We start from the raw sequence: 23,455 nt of genomic DNA, 5'->3' as shown, positions 1-23,455 counted from the left end.
GACTCTCTTCGCACTCCCAGTGGGCTTTGATTCTCAGCAGCAAGACTAGGAGAGGCCCTCTCTCTGCTACTCACAGCTGTGCCATCTTCCCCCTCTCAGAACTTCCTGAGCCTTTCTGAGCTCTGCCTCTGCTCCCAGGCACCTCTGTTGTGGAGGGTCAGGTCTCCTAAATGTAATTTTTTATCTGAATGTTTTTTTTTTATCTGAATGGTTTTGATCTCAGGCTTGTTGAATATGTGCATGTATATATAGGGCCTATAGATTAGAAGTACCTACTGTACTTTTTTGTTTGTTTGTTTGTTTTTTGGTACTGGGGGTCAAACTGGGGACCTTGTACTTGCAAGGCAGGCAGGGGAACCACTGAGCTAAATGCTAAATCCCTGGCCCCCTACTGTGCTTTTAATTATTTGTTAATTGTTTTTTTCATTTAGCACAGTTCATGCACAAAGCCCCCATTGTAATCCAAAAAAGCATGGTGGAAGCCACAAAGAGCTTATACTTCAGCAGAGATAGTGATAGTAAAACAACTAATCCAATGGCCTGTCCTGTAGTCCTCTTAAATACATTCATATTGTAAGACTGTAATACATTGTTGGTTTGGAAAAATATATCCTGGGTGACTTTTGGAAATCTTTGGAAGTACAGAATCAAAGCAGAGTCACAACTTAAATGATGCAGATATTTAAAAGATCGTTCTCAATATAGATCGGAAGGGGTTTATTAAAGGCAGGAAGAATAAGTAAAGGTATACAAAGGAATGCAGAGTTGGGAAGCAGGGACTCAGAGACTTAGCAGAATGGATTGGAGGAAAGGAAGGGCTTACATTTAAATGGATGATTTAATGTAGTGGTTGTGGTTACTCAGTGGGGTCTTTTCACAATATAAAAACCTCAATGCTCCCATACATTTGCTGAATCAGAATTTTAGGTGAATGAGACCAGGCACACATGTATTTTAAAAGCTCCCTCAATGATTCTGATGTGTGTCTCTGGTTAGAAACCACTAAATGAATTACTGTGTACTTTTTCCACTGCAAGAAGTTGTCAAGTCGTCTAAGCTATTTTGAATCTTAATATACTGAATATGCATGTGTATGCATTTTTCTTCTGTATATTCTTCACATGGAGTTTTCAGTTCTTGAGAATTTTTTCCTGTTACTTGGTACCAAGTTGTTTTGTAAACTTATTGATGAGTATTACTCTGCAAAATCAATTTTGAGCAAATGAAATGCACTGCCAAAGTTTAAAGGACTGTCTGTGACTTGTTTTTCTTATTAAACAATAGGAACAAAAGCCAGGATGGATCTTCAAACATGGCATTTGAGAGCTACAAAGCTGGCTTTAGCCTTGGCAATTATCCACTCCAAGCCAGCAGACAGAAGCAGCAGAGAATACACAGAGCACCTTGTAACACTGGTATCTGAGCAGGATTCAAACTGCAGATCAAAAGTTGAAGCCTTGGAAGCTGAAGTTCTGCAGTTGCGTCAAGAAGTTCTTCTGAGTAGGATTTGTTCAGGATTGTGTAAGAATGGTAAGTAGATGAAATCAGTTTTGGTAATATATCAGCCCATTTCATTCCACCTGCACAACTGTTTAAAAATTTATCGTCCAGACAAGAAACAGTTTAGTTTCCCTGACAATTAGACTTCTAGACCTATAAGGATTTTTTTTTTTTACTTCGTCACTCATTAAAAGCTTATTGTCACTATAATAGAGTTACCTTTGGGATGAAGGTAAGAAAATGAAAGTAGTTTGTGTATAAAGCCAGTAATGTTTTAACCTTATTGAAAAAAATTCATTTTAAATTCTCAGTGTTCAACTTTACTATTTTGCTACTTTTTTTTTTTTTTTTTTTGGTACTGGGGATCAAACTCGGGTCCTTGCGCTTGTGAATTTTGCTACTTTTTAATTTTACTTTTGTATGAAAGTATTCACCTTGAAGTCACACACCAAGGACTAGCTCTTCGCCAAGCATGCAGTGGGTGATGAAAACCCCAAATCAGTTCTGAATAGATGCGGTTCTCACCATTAAGTACCTGCCATTCTAGCAGGGAGAACAAACCCATGAATAACCCAGCTATGCTGTTATAATAGAAAGACTGACAAAGCACAGACAAGGAAGCCATTCATTCTGGTTGTTTTCTGGGAAGGTTTCTGAGGTCGGTCCTCAAGGGTCTGTCTGCCTACAGTGGAATGATTGCAGAGGCAAGAGCATGAGCATAGAGAACATAGGAACATGCATGCTCTGTGCTGCAAACTGCCAGCATTACATTTCAGAGTTGCTATGGTACTTTGAGATGTAAGATGTGAGATGTGACAGGGACGAGAGAAAGAGAGGTGATCTAAAACAGGTTCAGGAGAGCTTTCAGTGTCAGCTGTAGTAATATTTGACTGCATTACTTATCACTGAGTTGATCATACCATTATGGTCTCCATTAGCACACTTGTGAGAGTGACAGAGAGTCTGTTTATAACTATACTGGGAAAATGGGCAAACCAGGACTCATTTGAGCAAATTGCACGTTGCATTACTTCATTCATGTGACTCACGAGAGCCATAGAACTTTCTCGAAGTGAGCATTGACACTCACTTTTTGATTGGAACACATAATTCTGGAAGTTTTTTTTTAAAAAAATCATATTATATTAGTTCTCTGCATGAAACTCTTCCCTGGCTTCTAATTTTACTTCAAATTAGATTTAGACTTTAGAGAGTGGCCCAGAATACTGTAGATAATGTCGCTTTTGTTTACCCCTCTGGTGTCATTTCATGTACCCTGCTCATTATAAATGTAGCTCCAACCAGCATAGGCCTTGGACCCCCCCATCCCGTGTATGTGTGTGTGTGTGTGTGTGTGTGTGTGTGTGTGTGAGAGAGAGAGAGAGAGAGAGAGAGAGAGAGAGAGAGAGAGAGAGAGAGGCTTCTTTTCCTACAACTGTTACTTTAAATTCTACCACCTCAATGAAATGTTCCCTAACCACTGTGAACACAGGTCATTATGTCATTCCCCAGTAGTTATTCTTTAGATAAGGACCTTCTGTAGGTTCATTTATGTATTTACTAGGTTACTATCTATCTCCTGAGCTGGGAGTCTTAAGTTCACTAAGGAGAGATCTTTGATTTTCACAGCATTTTTTTACTCAATGCTCAGCTTAAAGGTTGTTATACAGTCTTATCAGTTAGGGTACACTGGAGGAACAGATTTGAAAATCAAAGGCCTGGAGCTCCCTGCAGAGTCTGGTGTGAGTCTGTGTCAGAAAGGCAAAGTGTCTGTGCTAGAAACCTAAAGAATCTGAGCTGGAAGCCTGAAGGAGCTGGAGAGGAATGTACAAAGGCATTGGCAAGGAATGGAACTCCTCTAAAGAAGTGCACAGGGCCTAATTCCTTCTTTCAAACAAGCCTATTGGTTGGTGCCACCCACCTCCAGATTGGGTCATCTATTTTCAGTTTGCAGATTACAAATCATCCAGACACATCCACAGCTGTGCTCCACTAATCCTCTAGGCATTTCTTAATTCATTCAAGTTGATACCATAATTAACTATCACACAAGAAGGTACTCAATAAATACTTGTTGAAAGGAAATAGAGGATGCTAATGTTAAATAGAGGGTGTTTGGCTGTAGTAGTAATTGGAGATAGGAAGAGCAGTTTTAAAAGTTTGTACAGAATTAAACCTCATGCAATGATTTGACTATTCTCACTAAAACTTTATTTTGAGATATTTGGAGGTGGGACCTGTAAGCGGTGATCAGATCATGGGGGCTGTGTCTCCATGAATGGATTAATGGACTCGTGGGTTATCTTGAGAAGGAATATAAAAAGTCGGTTTGGTTCTCTTTGTGGTGTGCATTCCCCTTGTTGTGTGATACTCTTCAGAGTCCCCACCACCAAGATGCTCTTCACCAGATGAAGCCCATGGACTTTGGGCCTCTAGAGCTGTACGATGAATAAATCTTTATAAAGTACCTAGTCTCTGGTATTAGGTGACAGCAACAGAAAACTAACTAAAACAGTCCATATGTAGAATGATGCATTGAACAAGGTCTGTGATAGTGAGAATTTAAAAGATAAACATTTATGAAGAATTTCAGAGTAGACACTTCAGACCTTGTGAATAGGTTTAGAGAGTGATTAGGGAGATGTAGGTATTTAGGATTTTGGTTTCCAGCCCAGTTTATTAAATAGATTATAATACTTTGAATGTAGATAATGAACACAGAAGTAAGCTCACAGAATAAAAGTTTTCTGAGTGGAAGCTAGTCCCTGGAATATACGGGATTATCTAGAAGGAAGACAGAAGTATGATCTGAAAACTCAGGATGAGCAAGCTATCTATAGGTAGAAATTTATTAGGAGTTTTAGGAGTTTTTGACTGTTAAGTAGTAGTTGAAGTTATACCTGTAGTTGAAACTCACAGAGAAAATGAGTTGAGGTGAGTGTGAGGAGTTTGCAGATTACAACATTGTAGGAGTGAGAGAGGAAGAGGAAGCATGATCACCCAGGAATGTGCAGGTGTGGTGCACACATGCTTATGGAAGCTGTAGGGAGCACACTGTCATTATCATGAGAACCTAGTGACCTAAAACATGGGTGTCATTGAACTCTCTAGCCACATTTTGGCCTCTCCACATTTTGGAGTTCTTGGTGATGGTCTCTTTGAGTAGACCCAGTGAATGAATGGCCAGTCTAGTCAGCTCTTCATTTTCTTTCTGTGCAATTATAGAGTTAATATAATGGCAGAAATGTATACATTTCCAGTAACCCTAAGCACTGTCATAAACGACCCTGGCGTTGAACATGTTTACCATTCATGGTCTATTAAAAACCCTGGTGTAGTGTGCATATTACTTGTTTGTAGCATGGATGTGCATAACGCATTGTAAGATAACTTATTTTTTATCTTACCACCTTTACTTATAGTCCTGGTAAGAGAATTTTTCAAACATCATGTAATTAAAATCAGTTTCACTCACAGCAGGATTGCAGATAGAACATTTCAGTGCAGATGTTTGGAAGTAATCTATCTTTCCATCTGTTGGCATAAACTTTAAAAATGAAGAATAAGTGGTTAGATTCAGATAAATGAAGTAACTGTTAAAGGGGAGACTAACATGTGAGAAAAGAGGGTGAGGTATCAGATTGGTAGGAAAATAAAGTAAGAGCATTCTTCTGAGATTTTTATCAAGATTTTCTTGTTTAGGTGAAAAGATAGAGGCTAAGGAAAGCAGGTAATCTTAAAAACATTTTACCTCAGCCTCTTGTTTCCAAAATTGAGCACTGTCACATGATGATATGATGGAACGGTGGTAGCCATTTTGCAACTATGAGGCCATGTTGAAAAATTAATACCAAAGGTGGTAGACCAGAAGGATGAGAAGAGTTTGGATTCTGTTTTTGTTTTTTTTTTTGCACCGGGGATCGAACTTGGGACCTTTCACTTGCGAGGAACCACTGAGCTAAATATCCACTCCAGAGTTTGGATTCTTGTTGACACTGTTGAGTAGCCAAAGCAACTCTAAGATTACCTTGTGAGGAATTTTAAAAGAGGTAGACAATGGATTAAGTCATTGTTACCAGGTATTTTGTTCCTTAGGTCTGAGCACATCATAACTTATATAGTGGGGAAGGGGTAGGGGTCATTAATGAATGAATGAAGGTACTGCTTTCTCTCTCAAGAATCTTCCTAATCCCTGGTGAGAAAATAAAACAGAAAAACTGTGTTCTTTAATCTAGAATAGCCTCCTATTAAAGATGACCTCATAATGTTGGCAAGGATTTTATGTATTTTTGAGCAGGTGGGTAAGGGACACTCGAAACATAGAATCCAGTCAAGAAGGCATGTGGCTGTCCTTACCCTAAATGTAGAAAGGGTATTGAGAATGTGGTGAGTGGGAAAACTGCATAGAACTTCAATGAGCAGAGTTGAGATTAATATTTGAATCTGTGTGTATGTGGCAGGAGGGAGACCAGGAGTATCTGGACAGTTACTATTGTATTTTCAGAGCAATTTGTCATTTACAAGAGGGAAACATACAGATGAAGAGTTAGTTATGTGCTTTTTCCCCTACAATTTTAAGTACTTAATGTCTTCATAAATGATAGATTATTGGATGGGCAAGCAATTGGCTAGGGTGTGAAGATATGAAAAAATAAAACCAAGTTAACTTACTGATTTACACGTTTATTTAGTAAATGTTCATTGAATAGGACACTTGTATAGAATATTTGGGGTGGGAGTAGGGTGCAGTATGTAGGGTAGCAAAGTTAATTATGTTTGAACTTAGCTCTTGAAGACTTTGGGTTCTGGAAATAACTGATCAACCCAGATGCTTTTGGTAATTCCCAGCCCTTTTAGCTAACATCTCTTCAGCTTGTTTCCACAGTCTTTTTCCTGCTTTATATCCCAAGGATTAAGTCTTCAGCGCTCCACTGCCTCCCCAGTTAAGATTCAAGAACAAGTTTTTAGCTAGACTGATAGTAACAAGGGGTGAAACAGGCACTGGACATCCCACCTCTTTGTCCTTCTCGCCCTGTGTTAGACCACATAAGCTTATAGACTTAACTGTGGAGCTTGGCATCTATAAGTTGAGATAGTTACTGTTTCATAGATGCTGGAAAGAACATGGAAAATGAAAATGTACACCTTTCCTTCTCCATTTTCACATAAGTTCTCAGAATATAAATTTTCAAGTATAGTAATGATGGAAATTTGCCTAAAACTGCTGGATTTAAAGCATGCATGGGTAATGTACATAAACATCAGAGACTTTGGCCTTAATTTAATATGCTAATAAAGGCCTTGCAGTAATTTATATACTTTTATAATTATATATTAGACATATTTTACTCCTTTCATAAAAATTGAATTAATCTAATGCTAAAGCCCATCTACATATAAAGAAATTAAAATTAAGTTTAAAAAGGTCCAGAATATCAAAGAGTTTTAATAATGATTTGGCAATCATGTAGAAATGTAAACATCTTATGTAATTATAACAGGACTGGTCTCTGGTAGGAGTGATGTGCAGAGATAAGGAGTTAGACCCTTCCAACAAGGACCGGCACAAGGGGCTGGATCTGGAAGAAGCAACAGACAGAGCTCAGGAACTGGGCTTGTGTATGAGGATTCCACAATACACAGTGTTCCCAGGGAAACTCGCTATGCACCCAAGTCCCTTCCTAGTACAGGACTCTGGATCTGATTGTGTAATACAGTCATCTTCTTTCCAGAAGCTCGGTTCTAGGAGGTCTTGTTGGATGTCCAGAAACACTCCACTTTACAAGGAATTTACTTTGGTGTATTTGCGGAATTTTAATTTCTCTCCTTTCTCAATAGTTTTGCCTAATTTTATATGGGTTAGACTACATGTTTTTATTTTGGCCTTGTCTTATCATAAGTACACTGCATCACTTTAATTGTAAACTTGCCTCTTTCCCGTTTAGATTGCAGCCCAATCTCAAGTATTCTCCTTTACTTTAGGATAAAGTACAAAACCTTTAAACTGGATTACTTTTTTAAGAATTTCATGCTTGCTTATCTCTCCAGCTCAACCTCTTTCCACCATGTCCCTTCAAATTTTACACTGAGAAACACTGAATTTCTTTCACTTACCTGACAACATCTTGTTCTCACTGAACCCCAGGCTTTTATACCTAATATTCCTCTTTGTAGGATATGTTCTCCCCTTCTTTTTTCTCTGGCTTTGTACAATTTTTTTTCTGGTGTAGTTTTAATATCCCTTTTGACTTCGTTTACTACCTCCCTCAACTAAACTAGATTCTCCTACTGTGGGCCCTCATATTATTCTATATTTTTCACAGCAAATATGAGCTAAATTTTGTTTAAGTAATCCTTTTGCTCTGTGGGAACTACACTCCATGTTTGCAACAATTGTCTGTTTTCATCTTTACTATATTCCTGTAGTTAGACAATACCTGTCACAGAGGGGTAGTTGGTGAATATCTGTTGAGCAAATAAGGTTAGATGTGATGTGTTTTGATGGGACAAAATAGCTTTGTTAATTTGCAATTTCTGGAAGTCTACCAAACCCTTGCAGCAAGAGAAATTATGCATAGAGAGCAAGATCCAGTGTCCTATGAAAGGAGACCCACTAAGTTAGCGTAATTTTCCTGTCTTTGAAGTTGTTGTGGATGCATAGAGTAGTTTAATTAGAACAGAAGAAATAAAAATGAAAATACTAGAGCTCTCCTTTCCTATCTATAGAATGGAAGGCCAGTTATTCAAAATAGTTTAGCCTGTAGCTTTGGAGTTTTGTTTGTTTGTTGTTTTATTTGTTTGTTTGTTTTGGTGCTGGGGATTAAATCCAGGGCCTTGTATGTGCTAAACATGTACTCTACTACTGAGCTTCACTTCCAGGTCTGTATCAAGTTTTAATATTGTTCTTACACTTAGAATTATATTTAGTTACAGGTTTCATCTGTATTTTTTAAATACCCTGCTGTTTATCTATTTTTAATCTTAAAATTGTGTTAGAAATCTACATGTGCCATGAGGATTCTGGATCTAATATTTAGGTCCTTGATATCATGAAATTTTGTATTTTAGAGTAAATGTAATAGTCAGTGAATAATCTGCAGGTAGATAGTTCTGGGCTTGATTTTACGGTGGGAAATTGTATAATATCAATTCCATTATCAGAGCAAGAAGGAAGTCAGATAAATGAGTTAAATAGGGCTGGCTTGAGAATACATTTCTGATAAACTTCCAGGTGGTGATGCTGATCCTGCTGGCCTGAGCACTAGGATATGCCTACCAAGAGCTGGGCTTCTTTTTGTTTAATTTCTGCAGTTAGGCTATGAAGGGAAGAAAAATATATACATTTGGTAATTGGGAGAGTACAAGTAGAAAGGTGGCATGTGCCAGTTCTTTGACGGAAAGGACTTTGCAGAGAGAAAAAAAGGGGGAGATACAGGAGAGGATGACACAGGAATCATTGGTGGCTTAGGACCTAAAAATCTGGAAGAGCACAGGGGAAAGGCTGGCCTTGTGCCTAAAGAAGGTGCTTTGCACCTCTTTCTCAGAAGCCTGTGAATGTAGGAGCAGGTGTCCCCTTTTTGGTTTTGCTGAGAATGTCTGGCAGCTCTTCAGGAGTCATCTGTTATAATTTACCTTCTCCAATTCCTCTCCTCATGGTCCTTATTTATAAGTCTCCTGGTCCCATTATTTCTTTCTGGTTTTTTGCAACCGTCTTTGGATTTTCATCCTTGCATTTCTCTTGCTGGTGCTTCAACTTTCGTGTGAGGAACTAGCCCCCTTTCACTTGATCAGGGATAAAGAAATGTGGAAAGCAGAGTCAAGTAATTTATTTATGATTAAATGGATAGTAAATGAAGTAGAGGTTCCTGTAGAATCCTAGAACAGTGTCCTTCTAGTATTAAGGTATTTCTTTAGCTCAGCTGTTGTCAAAGTATGGTCCCCACCAATAGCATCAGCATCATGTGGGAATCTGTTAGAAATAAAACATCAGCTCCCACCCCTTAACGTAATCAGAAACTCCAGGAGTGAGCGGGCCTGGCAGGCCTCCTGAGTGATCCTGACAAACACTGATTTTTATGAATTACTGGTTTAAACAAATGAAAGTGAAATATAGTTCATGAAATATAATTAAAAATATTGACCAGAAAAGGAGTCAGTAGAAACCTAAGCACTTTCTGCTCAAAACATCTAAGGGCAATTAATGGAGAGGTATTTCTAGGCCAGCCTGAGAAAGAGTTCTCAACACCAGTTGATAAAATCTGACCTTCACTCACAGAATTAACATTCATTTAGAGCTTGATCCTTAAAATATACACAAAATAATAAGACTAAAAAGAAATACTCTATACCTCTGTAAATAAATGTTGGCATTTTTGTGTGCAACTAGAGAGCACAAATTTACTTGTAAGTTAAATTTCACACCACACATGTGGAACTGTAAGCAACATACTTTAATACCTTCCAGATCATACCAAGAGCTAAAATAACTAACCTTGAGTGGATTCCTAAATAGAAAGTGCAGACAAAGAATGTGCATCACCAAAACTGGTGCAAAACCAGCAGGGAAGAAAAGTGGTTGGGAATGAATCTGTGTAGAATACACAGGGATCCAGTGTACGTATGATGTTCATTCATTCCCTAGTTTATGTGCTGGTACCCATCACAGACAGGAGAGTTAGTATACTTTTCTTATTCTACAGGAAAGTGGTGGGTTTTGTACTTTATACTTCATTCTCTGGGTTTGGAAAACATTGTTTCCATGAATCTTTGAATCTGGATTTGAATTGCTGGAAGGTGGCTCTGCTGTGGGAAGTGGGTGCTGTGAAGGAGACGTGGGGGTGGAGTGAGCTGCTTTGACCCAGTGACGACTCACTGGTTCAAAACATCAATTGACTTTGTAGTAAAGTATGATACTTTTCCTTGTTTTCAGTCTTTCCGGTTTTCCTTGGAGTTGGGGAGAAATGTTGCTTATGTATCTTTAATACATTCAAGGTATATTTGCCAATTTTCATCCTTTAAAATCCCCTCCCTCAAAAAATGGGTACATCCAGAGAAATCTGGTTTTTGTGCTTTCAAAGCCTAGCTTTAAAAAGTTCTCATGACTTTTTTAAGTTAATAAGTCACAAAAAATAAAAACTAAGTTTCTTTTGTGTCTTCCTGTGGTGTTAGATTCAGTGAGACCTTGTAAGCAGTAGTTTTTCAAAGATGGTTCTTGGTTTGGTCTTAAAAATATTTCTGGCCTTAATTTAAATTATCATCTCTGATTAAACTTCTAATATGAAGCAGCAGAAATTAGTTTCATGAAGTAGGTAAAGCTTTCTATATAAATTGTAAGATATACAAAATGTTGGCCCTGCATCAATTTGGTACATATTACTTGGTGGAACAGTAACTGGTGAAATCTAAAACAATGCTTCTGCTCCTTCTACATACTTTTCACAATACTTAGATTTTTCTAATTTATCAATAAAATAGAATATGAACAAATTAGACATCTTCATCTTGCCCATTCTTATTCTAGTAACAAATACTTTTACCCCATCACTTAGTATAATTTGCCCATTTCTTTCTGTAAAATAATATTTTTGACAGTCTCTTTGACCCAGTTCACACAAATTGAATGGCAGTTTGCCTACTTTAATATATGATTTTGTTAATAATTGATGTTGCTTTTAATAACATCAAGGCTCTTCTGCCTGTGTATTTTTATGAAGAATTTATCTGCATGTGATTAATTTTGTTCTGTGAACCACAAGACGTCTCTTCATGTCTGTGATTTCCAAGCAGGAGCCTGTCTAAAGTAGGCCAAGTCCACACTGGTGGTTGTGCCCAGTGTCTGTGATGCTCTGATGTCTATGGGTCAGAGATACAGGAGGATGCAGGCCTGGAGACTGTACACCTGCGTGACCAGTCCTTTCCGGTCCCTCTGGGATTTCTCTTTGAAGAACTGCCCTTTACATGTGAACCTGGCTGTGGTGGTGAGCATGATGTGGACAAACTGTAAATACACCATCAGCCCAGGCCTTTTGCACCTTCCGGCCTATGTCAGTAGTGAGGAGTTCACGTAAGTATGAAAAAACAATGAGATTTCCAACTTTAATTTTTAAAATTTATTTTTATTTTGTAAAAGACTTTCTGAAAGTCTGCCTCTTCAGTGTTGATGTACATGGGGGTATTCCAGGCTGTGTCTCTCAGCTCTGTCTGTACATTAGAATCTACCTGATGCCAGGTGACAAATTATACACCCGAGACAAATTATATTAGAATCTCTGGGGTTTGGACTAACACAGCTGTTTTGTTTATTTGAGTTTTTACAATCCTTAGGTTTTTCTACAATGCAACTAAGATTGAGACCACTGGTTTAAAGTGACCATTTATGTTGTGTATTCAGTCCAAATGCAGGTATCACCAGTTTTCAGTATTGAAGCCATCTAATTTTGATACTTTTATTGTACTGGAGTATTCTTTGAAGTACTCTGAGGTTCTTTATTAGAAAGAATGGAGCCATCATTCTACTCTTTGCTTCTATGAGTTCAGCACTTTTATATTGCGCATGTCAGTGAGATCATGCATTATTTGTCTTTCAGGGACTCAGGGTAGGGAGATGTTAATCAGAGGACACAAAGTTTCAGTTAGGATGAATCAGTTTTGGAAATCCAAGCTACAACATAATATCTATGAATAATATATATTGTAGTATCTGTTACATAATATCTATTAATAATTATATATTGTATCTGTGAAAATTGCAAGAAAGTAGCACTTAAATGTTCTCACCCAAAAATGCTAAGTCCGTAAGGTGATGAGTATATTTATAGCTTTGACTTAATCACTTCATGGTGTGTACTTACATCAAAACATCATGTATTTTAACCCTCAATATATAAATTTTTTAATTTGTTGTATTTTAATCTGAAAAAATGGAGGACTCTAACATAGATCCTTTGGGGCCATGCAGCTGGTTGTTGATCTGTGTATGCTAAGGAACTTTAATTGTGAGATGTGAATGTATGTATGACACTCGTGAGAGGGGATGGGCTCTGTGGCAGCTGTAGCTCTCTGCGTGGACTTGTAGATATGCTGGTGGCATGGCCAGGCTTATTGTTGGAGTCTTGGTGAGCATTTCAGTCTCCCTTAGGTGAATAATGAGCAACTACACAATTAAAACCAGCAATTATTCAAATCTTTTTATCTTCCTTCAGGGTAGATAGTAATAGTAGACAATTTCCTCCATCCTCAAAAGCACTGTTATAAGACACACCTTTCTCAAGTCGGGGAATAGTTGTATTTTTGTTCTTTCTTCTATATTATTTGTTCCTTTTATTATATAGCTTATTGATCAATTTGCAATATACGTTTGAAGTGAAACTCCTAATGCTGCAGCCATAGTATCTGTGATGCTTGGTTCTTTAATTAGTTACTATTATCTTACTAGAAAATTGTGAGTTAAAATGCCTCTTCAGAAAGGGGCATGTATTATTCCTTCCATTGATTCACATATGTGGCTTCCTGCGTAACCTGACTATAAAATCTTGCTGGCTAAACATTTGACTTTCCTTAGAAACCTTGTAGTAGTTGAGGAGGAGATGCTTTCTATTCTAAGATTCATGACTAAACCTCTAATAAAGAGGATAGTTTATAAACATATAAATCGATTGACCAACACATACAATGACATAGTTTTTAATTAAAATTGCACTAAAATCTGTGGCAGCATTGTCTTAGTTCACAATTTTGTTGTTGTTGTTTGGTACTGGGGACTGAACCCAGAGCCTTCCACACTGTGCTACATCCCAAGCCCTTTTAAATTTTTTCTTGTTCCGTTTTGAGGCCAGATCTCTCCAAATTGCCCCAGCTGGATTTGAATTTGGGATACTTACTTCCCAGAGGGCTGGGATTACTGATTTGTGCCATCATATCCAGCTCTTACTGCACAGGTTCTGGTTTTAAAACTGTTACAAACTAACTTTCTAAGTAATTTTCTGCTGTTAAATTTACTTATATAATTAGGATGTTATCTATTAGGTAGTTCTATAGTATGTAATTTTATCTTCAATAAGGAGAATTTTTGTTACTAGAAGGTAGTAGACATTCAATTCTTGTCATACGAGTATCATAGATTTATACCAGGGGTGATTGGAAAATACAGTCAATGTTTACATTTAAAAATATCTATTATGTAAAAGATACATTCCCATTAATCTCCTAAAAATGCTCCCCCCACTACAAACAAATTTATCTCATCCTTCTTGCTGTTTTCTGGAGCTGTTCTAGAAGTGCTCTTTCGTGAATGTCTTTATGAGGTATCATAAAATATACAGTGAATGCTGCTCCTCAGTGCCATCCAACAGAAAGGCAGGCTCATAAAAAATATTACACTGTGTCTTTATCTACCTCATCCATTGGATCTGGTACCTTGCTAAGTCCAGTTCTTCCTCAAACTCAAAATGACTAGGAAAGATAAATGTTTCGGACAGATTCAAGATATCGAAGTAGCCATGGCAGTGCAACTAAAGACAATCATAGAAAAGAACTTCTAGAACTATTTCAGAAAGTGCCAAGAATGATGGAATAAGAGTGTTTGAAGTAAGGGAGAGTATTTTGAGAGTGATTAATGGCGATGCATTTTTACTGTGGTAAATTTTTTTAGATTTAAACATTCACTGTGTTTTATGCCTTGTGTTTAGATGTCCCCACAAAGCTTGATGCTTTTTCATAAGTGGCTGAATCTAGAATGTGTGATTGATTCACGGTGGGGCTAGGCCCCAGGGCACTAGGATTAATGGCGTGAGTGCTACCCACCCTAAATCTGAATAGGATAAAAGAGGCAAAAGAAACTGCTAAGGTCCCTTGTTAATTCTGCTGTCTTCCGCTGCCAAGAACAGTTGCCCCTCTGCCATCCTGCCTTGGAGCCAGCCAATTGTGGACTGAAACCTCTACGAACTGTAAACCAAATAAAACTGTCCCCCTTTAACTTTGGGTGTCGTGGTATTTTGTCTCAGCAATGAGAGAAGAGTATCTAACACACTTTGTTTTTCAATAATACCTCATATGTTTACCAGAAAGTGTCTGAGAAGTAAACAGAAGTGATGTGATTATAACATCCATTCTAACAAACAATTTGAATAAAGAAAAGTATAGTTTCTAGCACATCATGCTTAGTATGCAACCCTTGAATATACTAATGAAAGATTATCATTAAAGTTTAGCACCCAGTAGGATCTCACTGATTAATTTAAGAGTGAACATGCATAAATAAATTAAGAAAGAACCAACAAAAGGCAAGGAGGTATTATTGGAGCAGAAGGGTTACTAATGACAAATTTTAGAGGCAAGATGCTTACTGGAAAGTGCATATGTTTGGAATTGGGTGAATTTGAGTTGAATTTCAGCTCTAGTAATGTTTAGCTAAAGTCTTTGGGGCAAGTCCATTATCTCTCATGATGCACATTCTCCTCTGAAAAATGAAAATGATAGTGATAAAAATGATGAGAGACAATGGAAGGTTTAATTGGGAATGCCTGGCAGGACATTTCTTTCATGTAGGTAACATATAAACATTTGTTTCCTTGCTTGTTGGCCTTGAGAGTCTGATGGGAATTGCCTTTGATTTCTTAGCAGCAGAAAACCTACGTGTTTTTTTGGGAATTGAAAACTTTATTGTTTAATTCTCTCTTGAAAATATTTGGATCTAGTTGGCTTAGCAGATTATATCAGTGGAAAAAGGATGAACAAATGTTTAAGGGTATTGTGGGAATTTTCTCCTTCTACTAGTGAAATTAAATGAGGAGCACCATTTTCACATCTTGAGCTCTAGTCCAGTAGCAGAAGTTGGAAGATCCTCCATTTGCTGTGTGTTTGGTGGGTTTGATTCTCTTGTGAATCAGCTGTGAAGAAATTCTTTGAAAAATTCACTTGTTATTCTGCTCTGCTATTTTGGGAACTACATTAATGGCACTGGATTTTCATTCTCTATTCCATCTCTATTTGTTATAAAAAGTTCTAATCTTATTTTTATTCTTTTTTTTTCAGATTTCTCAATCACATAGTGTTCGGTATTTTTCCTTTCAACAACGATTTTTGTGTTTCTCTTATAAAACATAATTTCTCCTTCATTGTTTCAGGAAGCCCTCATAATAGGTTCTCTGGCACCCTCTTTTGCCTCCGCAATTTTTCCCAAGACACAGTTAAGATCATGTTTTCAACAGTGAATAGATTTCCATTGTTTAAGAGCAAATTCCGTTCAAAGTCCTCTACATTATAATCAGAACACTTTTACCCTCTGCGTTTCTTCTGCTCAACCTTCCTAGGCTCCTGCCTATATGCACTTGTTTGTGCTCCTTCCTGCAGGAAAGACCTCCCGAGATAGCTCTGTAGTCCTTCAACACTTACTTACACAGTATCAGCTTTTATTAGCTGGTCCTTAGCTAGAACTAATTCCTCTGTTCACTTAGAGCATGTCTCCTATACTTCTGTTTGATAGGCCTTTTTGTGTTGTAGTAGAGTTTGTTGTTGACTTGTTTTTTTCTGATTTCCTTGATAGTAGGAGGACAAGTATTATTTAAACTTTGAGTCCTCTTAGCACTTATTCCAATGCCTTCACATTGTACCACATAACATGGATTTGATGAATTAAGTTGAACATAGTATAAGCTGTGTGAAATCATCTATTTTGGCAAGGCAGCATTTATTTAGTTTGGCTTATCTTCTCTATGAAAATGTGTGTTAATTTCATTTTTAATAGTAAGAGATTACACTTCTCTTTTGATCAAGTTTATTTAATTTCCTAGACCAGTGATTTTTACAGTAAGTAGTAGATGCATGAACAGTAATGCTGAAGCTGTTAAGTACTAGTTTTAAATTCATCCTTGCAGGTTATGAAAACCAGAACCCCTGAATGGGCTTTATTTTCAGAATTATCACATAGTAAAATTGAATGGAAGTGAGCTCTGCTTGGTTAGCACAAAGGCTTCTGCAGAAAATTGATTTTGAACTCTCCTTTTACTGCTCACAAGAGTGTATTTTAATCATAATTGACTGTATGATGATTGACTACTGACTCCTTTTTGGCTGAGCCTTTTTCAGAATTAAGAGTATATTTTGTTTTGTTTCCTAATGCAAGAGAACAGACTGCAAGACCAAGTAAATGAGTTTTGGCCATATCCATTAATGTCTTATGGAGTTGTCATTTGTGGCTTTGCTGGAAGAGCAACTATACTTTTTAAAAATGCTAACTATGGAAATATACGTAACTCTAAACTGCAGTGTATGAATAATCCTGGTCTTTAGTACTAGCTCATAAGTGGTTCAGATGCCGATGTCATAGTCATACTTTGATGGTTTGGATCTAGATGTCCCCAAAGACCATGTTTTGAAGTCTTGGTCACAAGCCTATGGCAATATTGGGGTGCAGTGCTCCCTTTAGCATATAGGGCCTAGTGGAAGGAAGTTAGATAATTGAGAGTATGCCCTTGAAGGCGATAGTAAAACCCTGGACCCTTCCTTTCTGGCTTTGGTTGTTGTTTTTTGTTTTTTTGCTTCCTGGCCACCATGAGGTGAACAGCTTTGCTGAGCCAGGCTCTCCTTGATGTTAAGTTGTATTACACCAAAGGCCTGAAGTGCTGGGTCTAAGGAATCATGGACTGAAAATTCTGAAACCATGAGCCAAAATAAATCTTTCTTATAAACTCGTTTATCTCAGGTATTTTGTCACAGTGACAGAAAGCTGACACACATATGATAAGCTATTATCTCATTTTTGAAATATTTTATTCCATGGTGAAAGTTTAGGCATTTACTTCCTAGATTGATCAGTTAGAGTACTTTCTTGTTTCTGGATTATCTGGCAATTTAAGGGTATTAGTAATATTTTCAAATGATTTTGTGAGTTTTCAGAGAAATTGATGAGATTCCACAATGAAATAATCACTTCAACTTGTCATAAAACTTTTTTGTAATGTCATTATATCACTCATTTAGCAGAAATTGCTGAGCATCTAGCTTATGCCTGGTACCACACTAAGATCAAAGGGCAGAGTAGTATGTCAGATATTGTGCTTTGTTTTTAGATGTTAAAGTCAAAGGCAGAAGTGAGATGGTTACATATAAAAATGGGTTCTTTGGGAGCTCATTGCAGAGGAATTTGGTCTGAGTTGGAAGGTGAAAGGGTTCTTTTAGAGGAGGAATGTTTAAATTTGAATTTGAAGACTGAGCATCAGTCAGGATAGGTGAGTTTTGGAGGGGTAGAAAATGATCTAGAGGGAAGAAAAAACACAAAGGAGATAAATAGACTATAGGATTGTTTTCAACCTTATCTGGAAATGAGAATTATCTGAAGAGCTTGAAGAAAATTCAGCACTTTGAACCTGCCCTGAGAGAGACTGGATATTTGCAAAACTGCTACTGAAGTATTTTAGCAGATGGATGACACACACACAAAAATTGTGATTAAGGTTGCTGGACTCTGGCAAGATACACATTAGTAAAGGTGAAACTGCATGTTCAGACACTGGTTAAGAGGACATTGCAGGAAGATCGCTGAGCATTAAGCAGCAGCATATCAGCCTCTCTGAGATTTGGAATCCAGACATTATAATATAACAACTTGCAGAAGAAAAGAAGAGAGGTTGTGCCCTGGGACCCAGAAAACATTTGGAAGGAGAATTGGAGCTCATAGGGTAAGTGAGGAAGCCATACTTCCAGTGGAATGGCCATGCTTCCAAAACTTATATACAGACTTAATGCAGTCCTAATCAATATACTAACAGCATACCTCACAAGACTAGAGAAGACAATCCTAAAATTCATTTGGAACCAGAAGAAACCTAAAATAGCAAAAGCAACTTTGGGCATCAAAGGCAAGGCAGGGGGCATCACAATCCCTGACTTGAAATTATACTACAAAGCTACTGTGATAAAAATAGCATAGCATTGGAAAACAAAAAAAAAAGTAAAACAGACCTGAGGTTCAGTGTAACAGAATAGAAGATGGAGAAACAACTTCAAACACATTCAGCCAACTTACCTTTAACAAAGGGGCCAAACATCCTCACTGGAAAAAAGATAGCCACTTTAATAAATGGTTCTGGGCAAACTGGCTTTCCATGTGCCAAAGATTATACTTAGACCCATATCTCTCACCATATACTAACCTAAAATCGAAATGGATTAAAAATGTAAATATTAAAGGAGAAACAGTTAATCTGCTGGAAAATAAAATAGATAAAACTCTTGAACACATTGGTGTAGGTTAAAAACTCTATGAACAAAACTCCAAGTATTACAAAGGATTGACAACTGGGATCTCATCATATTACAAAGCTTTTGTACAGCAATAGCAACCAACAGAGTGAAGAGAACGCACAGAATGGGAAAAAAAATTTCACCAGGTATTCCTCAAAGGACTAATATCTAGAATAAAGAACTCAAAAAATCAGACCCCCTCAGATTTAAAGACCCAATCCAAAAATAGATGTTTAAAATGAATACACACTTCTCAGATGAAGAAGTATGCACAATAAATAAACATATGAAAAAATGTTCATCACTGGTCATTTGAGAAATGGAAATTAAAACAACACTGACATTGCTTCTTACTCCAGAAAGAATGGCTGTCATCAAGAAATCAACCAATAACAAATGCTGGGGAGGCTGTGGGCTACAAAGAACCTTCTCCACTGTTGGATTAAGTGTAAACTGGTGCAACCAATATGGAAATCAGTGTGGAGATTCCTCAAAAAACTGAAACTAGAGGTTCCATTTAACTCAGATCTTACCCTTCTTGGTATTTTTCCAAAAGAGTTAAAAGCATCAAGCCACAGTGATATATACATACTCATCTTTGTAGCAGCACAACTTGTAATAGGTAAGTCTTGGAAACAGCCTAGATGCCCATCAACGGAGGAATAGATAAGGAAAATGTGGTTTTTATATACAATAAAGTATTACTCTTCCATAAAGAAGGATTAACTTGGGACATTTTTAGGTAAATGGATGTACCTTGAAACTATACTTTTAAGTGAAATAAATCAGACACACACATGTTTAAGTACCACATTGTTTCTCTTGTGTGAGAAACCAAAAGCACAAATAAGGACCAAAATAGGTGATAGATATTGAGAAGTAGGAAGAAAATGTTGCAGTGGGAAGGGGAAGAAGGGAGAGAGGAGGGAAGGAAAGGAAAAGGAAAAACAGAATAGAAGGAAAAAATGGAAACAAAACTTTTTTAAAGTACGGGGGGAGAAGGGTTGAAAGGAAGGGAAGAGAATGGAGCAAAAAAGAAAAATCAAGATATGTTATGTACAGGTACTAATTCCCTATGGTGAATGTGATCTTTATGTATATCAAAAGTGTACCAATAAAATTAATTTAAAAAACATTTTTAAGGTGAAAGAAGAATGGCAAAAAAAGGACATTGTAATAAGTAGCTTGGATAAGAGTGGTGTTGGTTGGGATGGTGAATCATAGGGAGAATGAAAGTTGGTAAGAAGAAAGAAGAAAAGGCTAATTAGGAAGGAGGAAGTTGTAGGAAGGTAGTTCACATAAAACAAGTGAAGGGAACATTTGAAACACATTAGATGAGAATTCAAGGAAAGTAGAAATTGATTCCATTGAATCAGCTGAGTACGAGGCATTTCTCAATGGAAGCAAGGAAGATCGAGAATTTCATTGAATACCATTGGAAAAATAATTGTGGGCATGTAGTTAGGAAAAGTTTTGAAGAGGAATCCCATGATTGAATCCTGAAGGAAGCACAGAACTATTATAAGCAGGGGTTTACACAACCCAGGAAGGCAAGAAGATTGGTTTGGGTGGCATTTCCACAGTGGAAGGTGTGATTGTTCTTACATAGCTTTCTCTTTATTATTTCAATAATAAGAAGACAATAAAGGGTTATGGACAAGGATGGTGTAAAATGTAGCAGGGATGTGGATTTAGAAGAACACAAGCAACTAAAGACAGCAAAACTTGGTAGGTGAAAATAGAATTCTGAGCTTAAGAAGAGCATGGACTCACATGCCAGTAAGGGGAATGAAAATGTTCCAGAGTTGCACTTTGAAACAAATTAAATTAATGCAATTTATTGAATAACCAACTTCCTGTAGGGAGAGAAACAGAAGAGACTACTCAAAGGGGATTAAAGATTTTGAAGTGGTTTGAAGAGAGAACTTTTTTGCCTAACGTGATAGTATGGATATGTTCTATTGTGTACAGTGTCTAAAAATATTCCACAATTTGACTGGGAAAGGGAATATGTATCTAATGAGGAAACATTCTATAATTTTTTGTTGATATTTGCAAGAACCACTGTCAGTTTTCTCTTGCAGTGAGTGACATCTTCATATAGAAGGGAGAGGAGCTTTAAGATGTGAGTGGTGAATTTGAGCCTTCCAGGATCAGTTTGGGTGAGGGTATATTCCCCTAACCCAGGTTAACAGAATTTACAGGAGCTTCCAGCACCTGGGGGAGACAATAGATAAGTGCATCAAGACTATGAAAGGCACTTACAAGATGACTGGTGGGCATTATGGCTTTTATTGTAATCTTTAACACTTGGGAGTAATTAGTCACCAAATGTAAAGATTAAAGAGATCTCTATGAATGTTTTGTGTATCTTAGAACTGGAAGATTATTTTCTTGGAGAAGCCTAAATTATTTGAAGATGTATGTTGAGCAGTTACCTAGGGATAGACTGAACTGTTAATGGATTCCAAAATAAATAAAAAGGGGGCACTGGAAGGTAGAATTGCCCACTATGATCATATTTTAAGCAGTACTGGCAAAATATAGTTATATTTATCTGAATGTTGTGGGTTTTCCCCCTCTGTATACTAGAAAGCAGTTCCCTTAGTATCCTATTATTGTGATTCTAGTCTTGCAAAGTGACCTTTTTGGTAGCTTTTTTAAAAGGCCCACATTTCATGGACTGATTTTAATATGTCATGTGTAAAAAAATAAAATCCCGAAATCAAAATCGATAAGCCATGAGCCTATATACAGAGGGCTGTAAAAAATGTTCTGATCAGAGTAAGGTCTTCTTCCTAGGGAGGCAGCTCAGATTTGAAGCACCCTGAAGAAGTTTCCCAATTGAGATCTCTTATTTGATCTAAAGATCTATTTGATCTAAATATGGCTACATAGAGGCAAAGCCTAAAATCATGGATTTAAAGTTGCACATTAAATAATAACATGGATATAATTTTAAAAGTGGAATTGAAAGATGAAGGAATTGATAGGTAAATTAAAATTAGAGACTTCTTGTTGCACATTTTTCAGGTGTGATTTGGTAAGCCTACAATTTATGCATGTATTTATGGACTAGAAGATCACAAGCAATTGAAAATTAAAAATATTTTTCAGTTTTTTAGTTATGAATATAATACAGAGGATCTTCTAAAACAACTGAAGTAATCAATAAGAACTTAAATATATCATATTGGCTTAATATTGTGCATGACTATCAAGACAGGAAAACAAGAAAAAGTCTACTTACTGCCTAGTAGGAATTCATGGCCCACTTATGAGAAGCAAGATCTGCTGAAAATGGTCACATATAAAGTAATACATATAATGCATGTAGTCTTGTTACATTTATCCATGCTTCTTCCTTAAGTGATTGATTCATTAAACTCTTCGTTTTCTAGATGTCTGGTGGTATAAAAGACAGAAGTAATATAATTTATAATCCCATGGAGGAGATAGACAATAATAAATGTCAAAGAGCAACAATAATTGGAGTGAGTTAAAAGCTATGAAGATAATTTTAAAAGGTTGAAGAGTGGCATGTCTGGGGATAAGATCAGGCTACAGATTTAGACTGGATGTTCAGGGAGCCTCATCTAAAGGAGGCATTTGTGCTGCATCTTCCACATGGTCCTGAGGCAAGAATGCTCAGTGAACAGAAACAGGCCAGTGTCATGGCAAAGTAGAAAGTGAGGAATAGTGGATTGAGAAGCAGGCCAGGGCCCCGCTGATGTAGGACTTGTTCTAGAAGGTAGGGCCTGTGGTACATGGGGAGCCCTGTGGTGAGCATTAGCTAGGAGTTTTAAAGTTCTTACCCTTGCTGCCTTGTGGAGTGGCTTGTTAGTGGGAGTGGAAACAGACAGCTGGGTAGGAGTCTAAGGCTGTAGTTCATTAGGGATGTGATAATGGATTAGAATAAGGGGATAGGCCAGCTAAAATTTATAAGGCTCTACTCTTGCAAAACACAAAATAAGTGTCAAAATAATCCTTGAAAAGGGAACATCTGTAGCTGAACTTTGAAAAATTAAACAGGGATTGACATGAACATATAGAGAGAAGGTAAGATGAACACTTTGTGAGAGTCACAGAGGGGAGTGGAAACGTCACGAGTGGAGGACAGCCCATATCGCTGCTCTCCAAAGAATAGCATAGTGAAAATAAATTGATATAAGGCAGTGGTTCTCCCATTTGGAATCATTTGCGAAGTTTAACATATACTCATCTTAGATATTCGGACGTGCTTGATATGGGATGGAGGCTCATATTGGGGTCTTTAAAAACCTAAAGCCATTCTCATGTGCAGGGAAGGTTGAAAAGTAAAGAGGTGCTTATCACTTAGAAACGTTGAATTCAGCAAGAAGCAGAACAGACTGAGTGCATAAGTTTGGGAGTAGAGAAGAACAGTGCTTTGGAGACTTCCTCAGTTATCCCTATCCTTTTAATTCAGTATTTGTAGGGAATATGAACAGTCTAGAGAACGTGGAAAAATAAGAGAATCCCCCCTCAAATTGTTTATTTAAAATACAAATTCCTGGAACCTTCCCATCCTGAAATACTGAGTACTAGGAATACCTAATTTTAGCATGGCACTCCATGACATAAATTAGACAAACAATGCACTGCAGTCTCATTGAATCTGATTTTTTAAATAGAAAGGTTGAAGTGTATTGGTAAGAAGGAATGTGTACCTCAGTGACCTAGCTTAGGAGGCTCA

General features: G+C 37.2%; 1 protein-coding gene across 1 annotated transcript in view; it reads left to right on the top strand.

Annotated features, from left to right (window-relative positions):
• The first annotated feature begins 1,289 nt into the window (after positions 1-1,289).
• Positions 1,290-23,455, top strand: part of Mei4 (meiotic double-stranded break formation protein 4) — a 165,100-nt gene continuing 142,934 nt past the window's right edge. The window contains exon 1 of the mRNA XM_087207752.1: positions 1,290-1,530. Within this exon, the coding sequence (XP_087063878.1) occupies positions 1,299-1,530 (232 nt within the window). The 5' untranslated portion in view covers positions 1,290-1,298. The remainder of the gene's footprint in view (positions 1,531-23,455) is intronic.

This window comes from Heterocephalus glaber, unplaced genomic scaffold, assembly GCF_053883595.1.
Source record: "Heterocephalus glaber isolate CG9 unplaced genomic scaffold, H.glaber_assembly_v1.0 deba00000818, whole genome shotgun sequence".
NCBI lineage: Eukaryota > Metazoa > Chordata > Mammalia > Rodentia > Bathyergidae > Heterocephalus > Heterocephalus glaber.
Note: the sequence above shows the minus strand (reverse complement) of the source record. Positions and strands in the feature narration are given on the sequence as shown.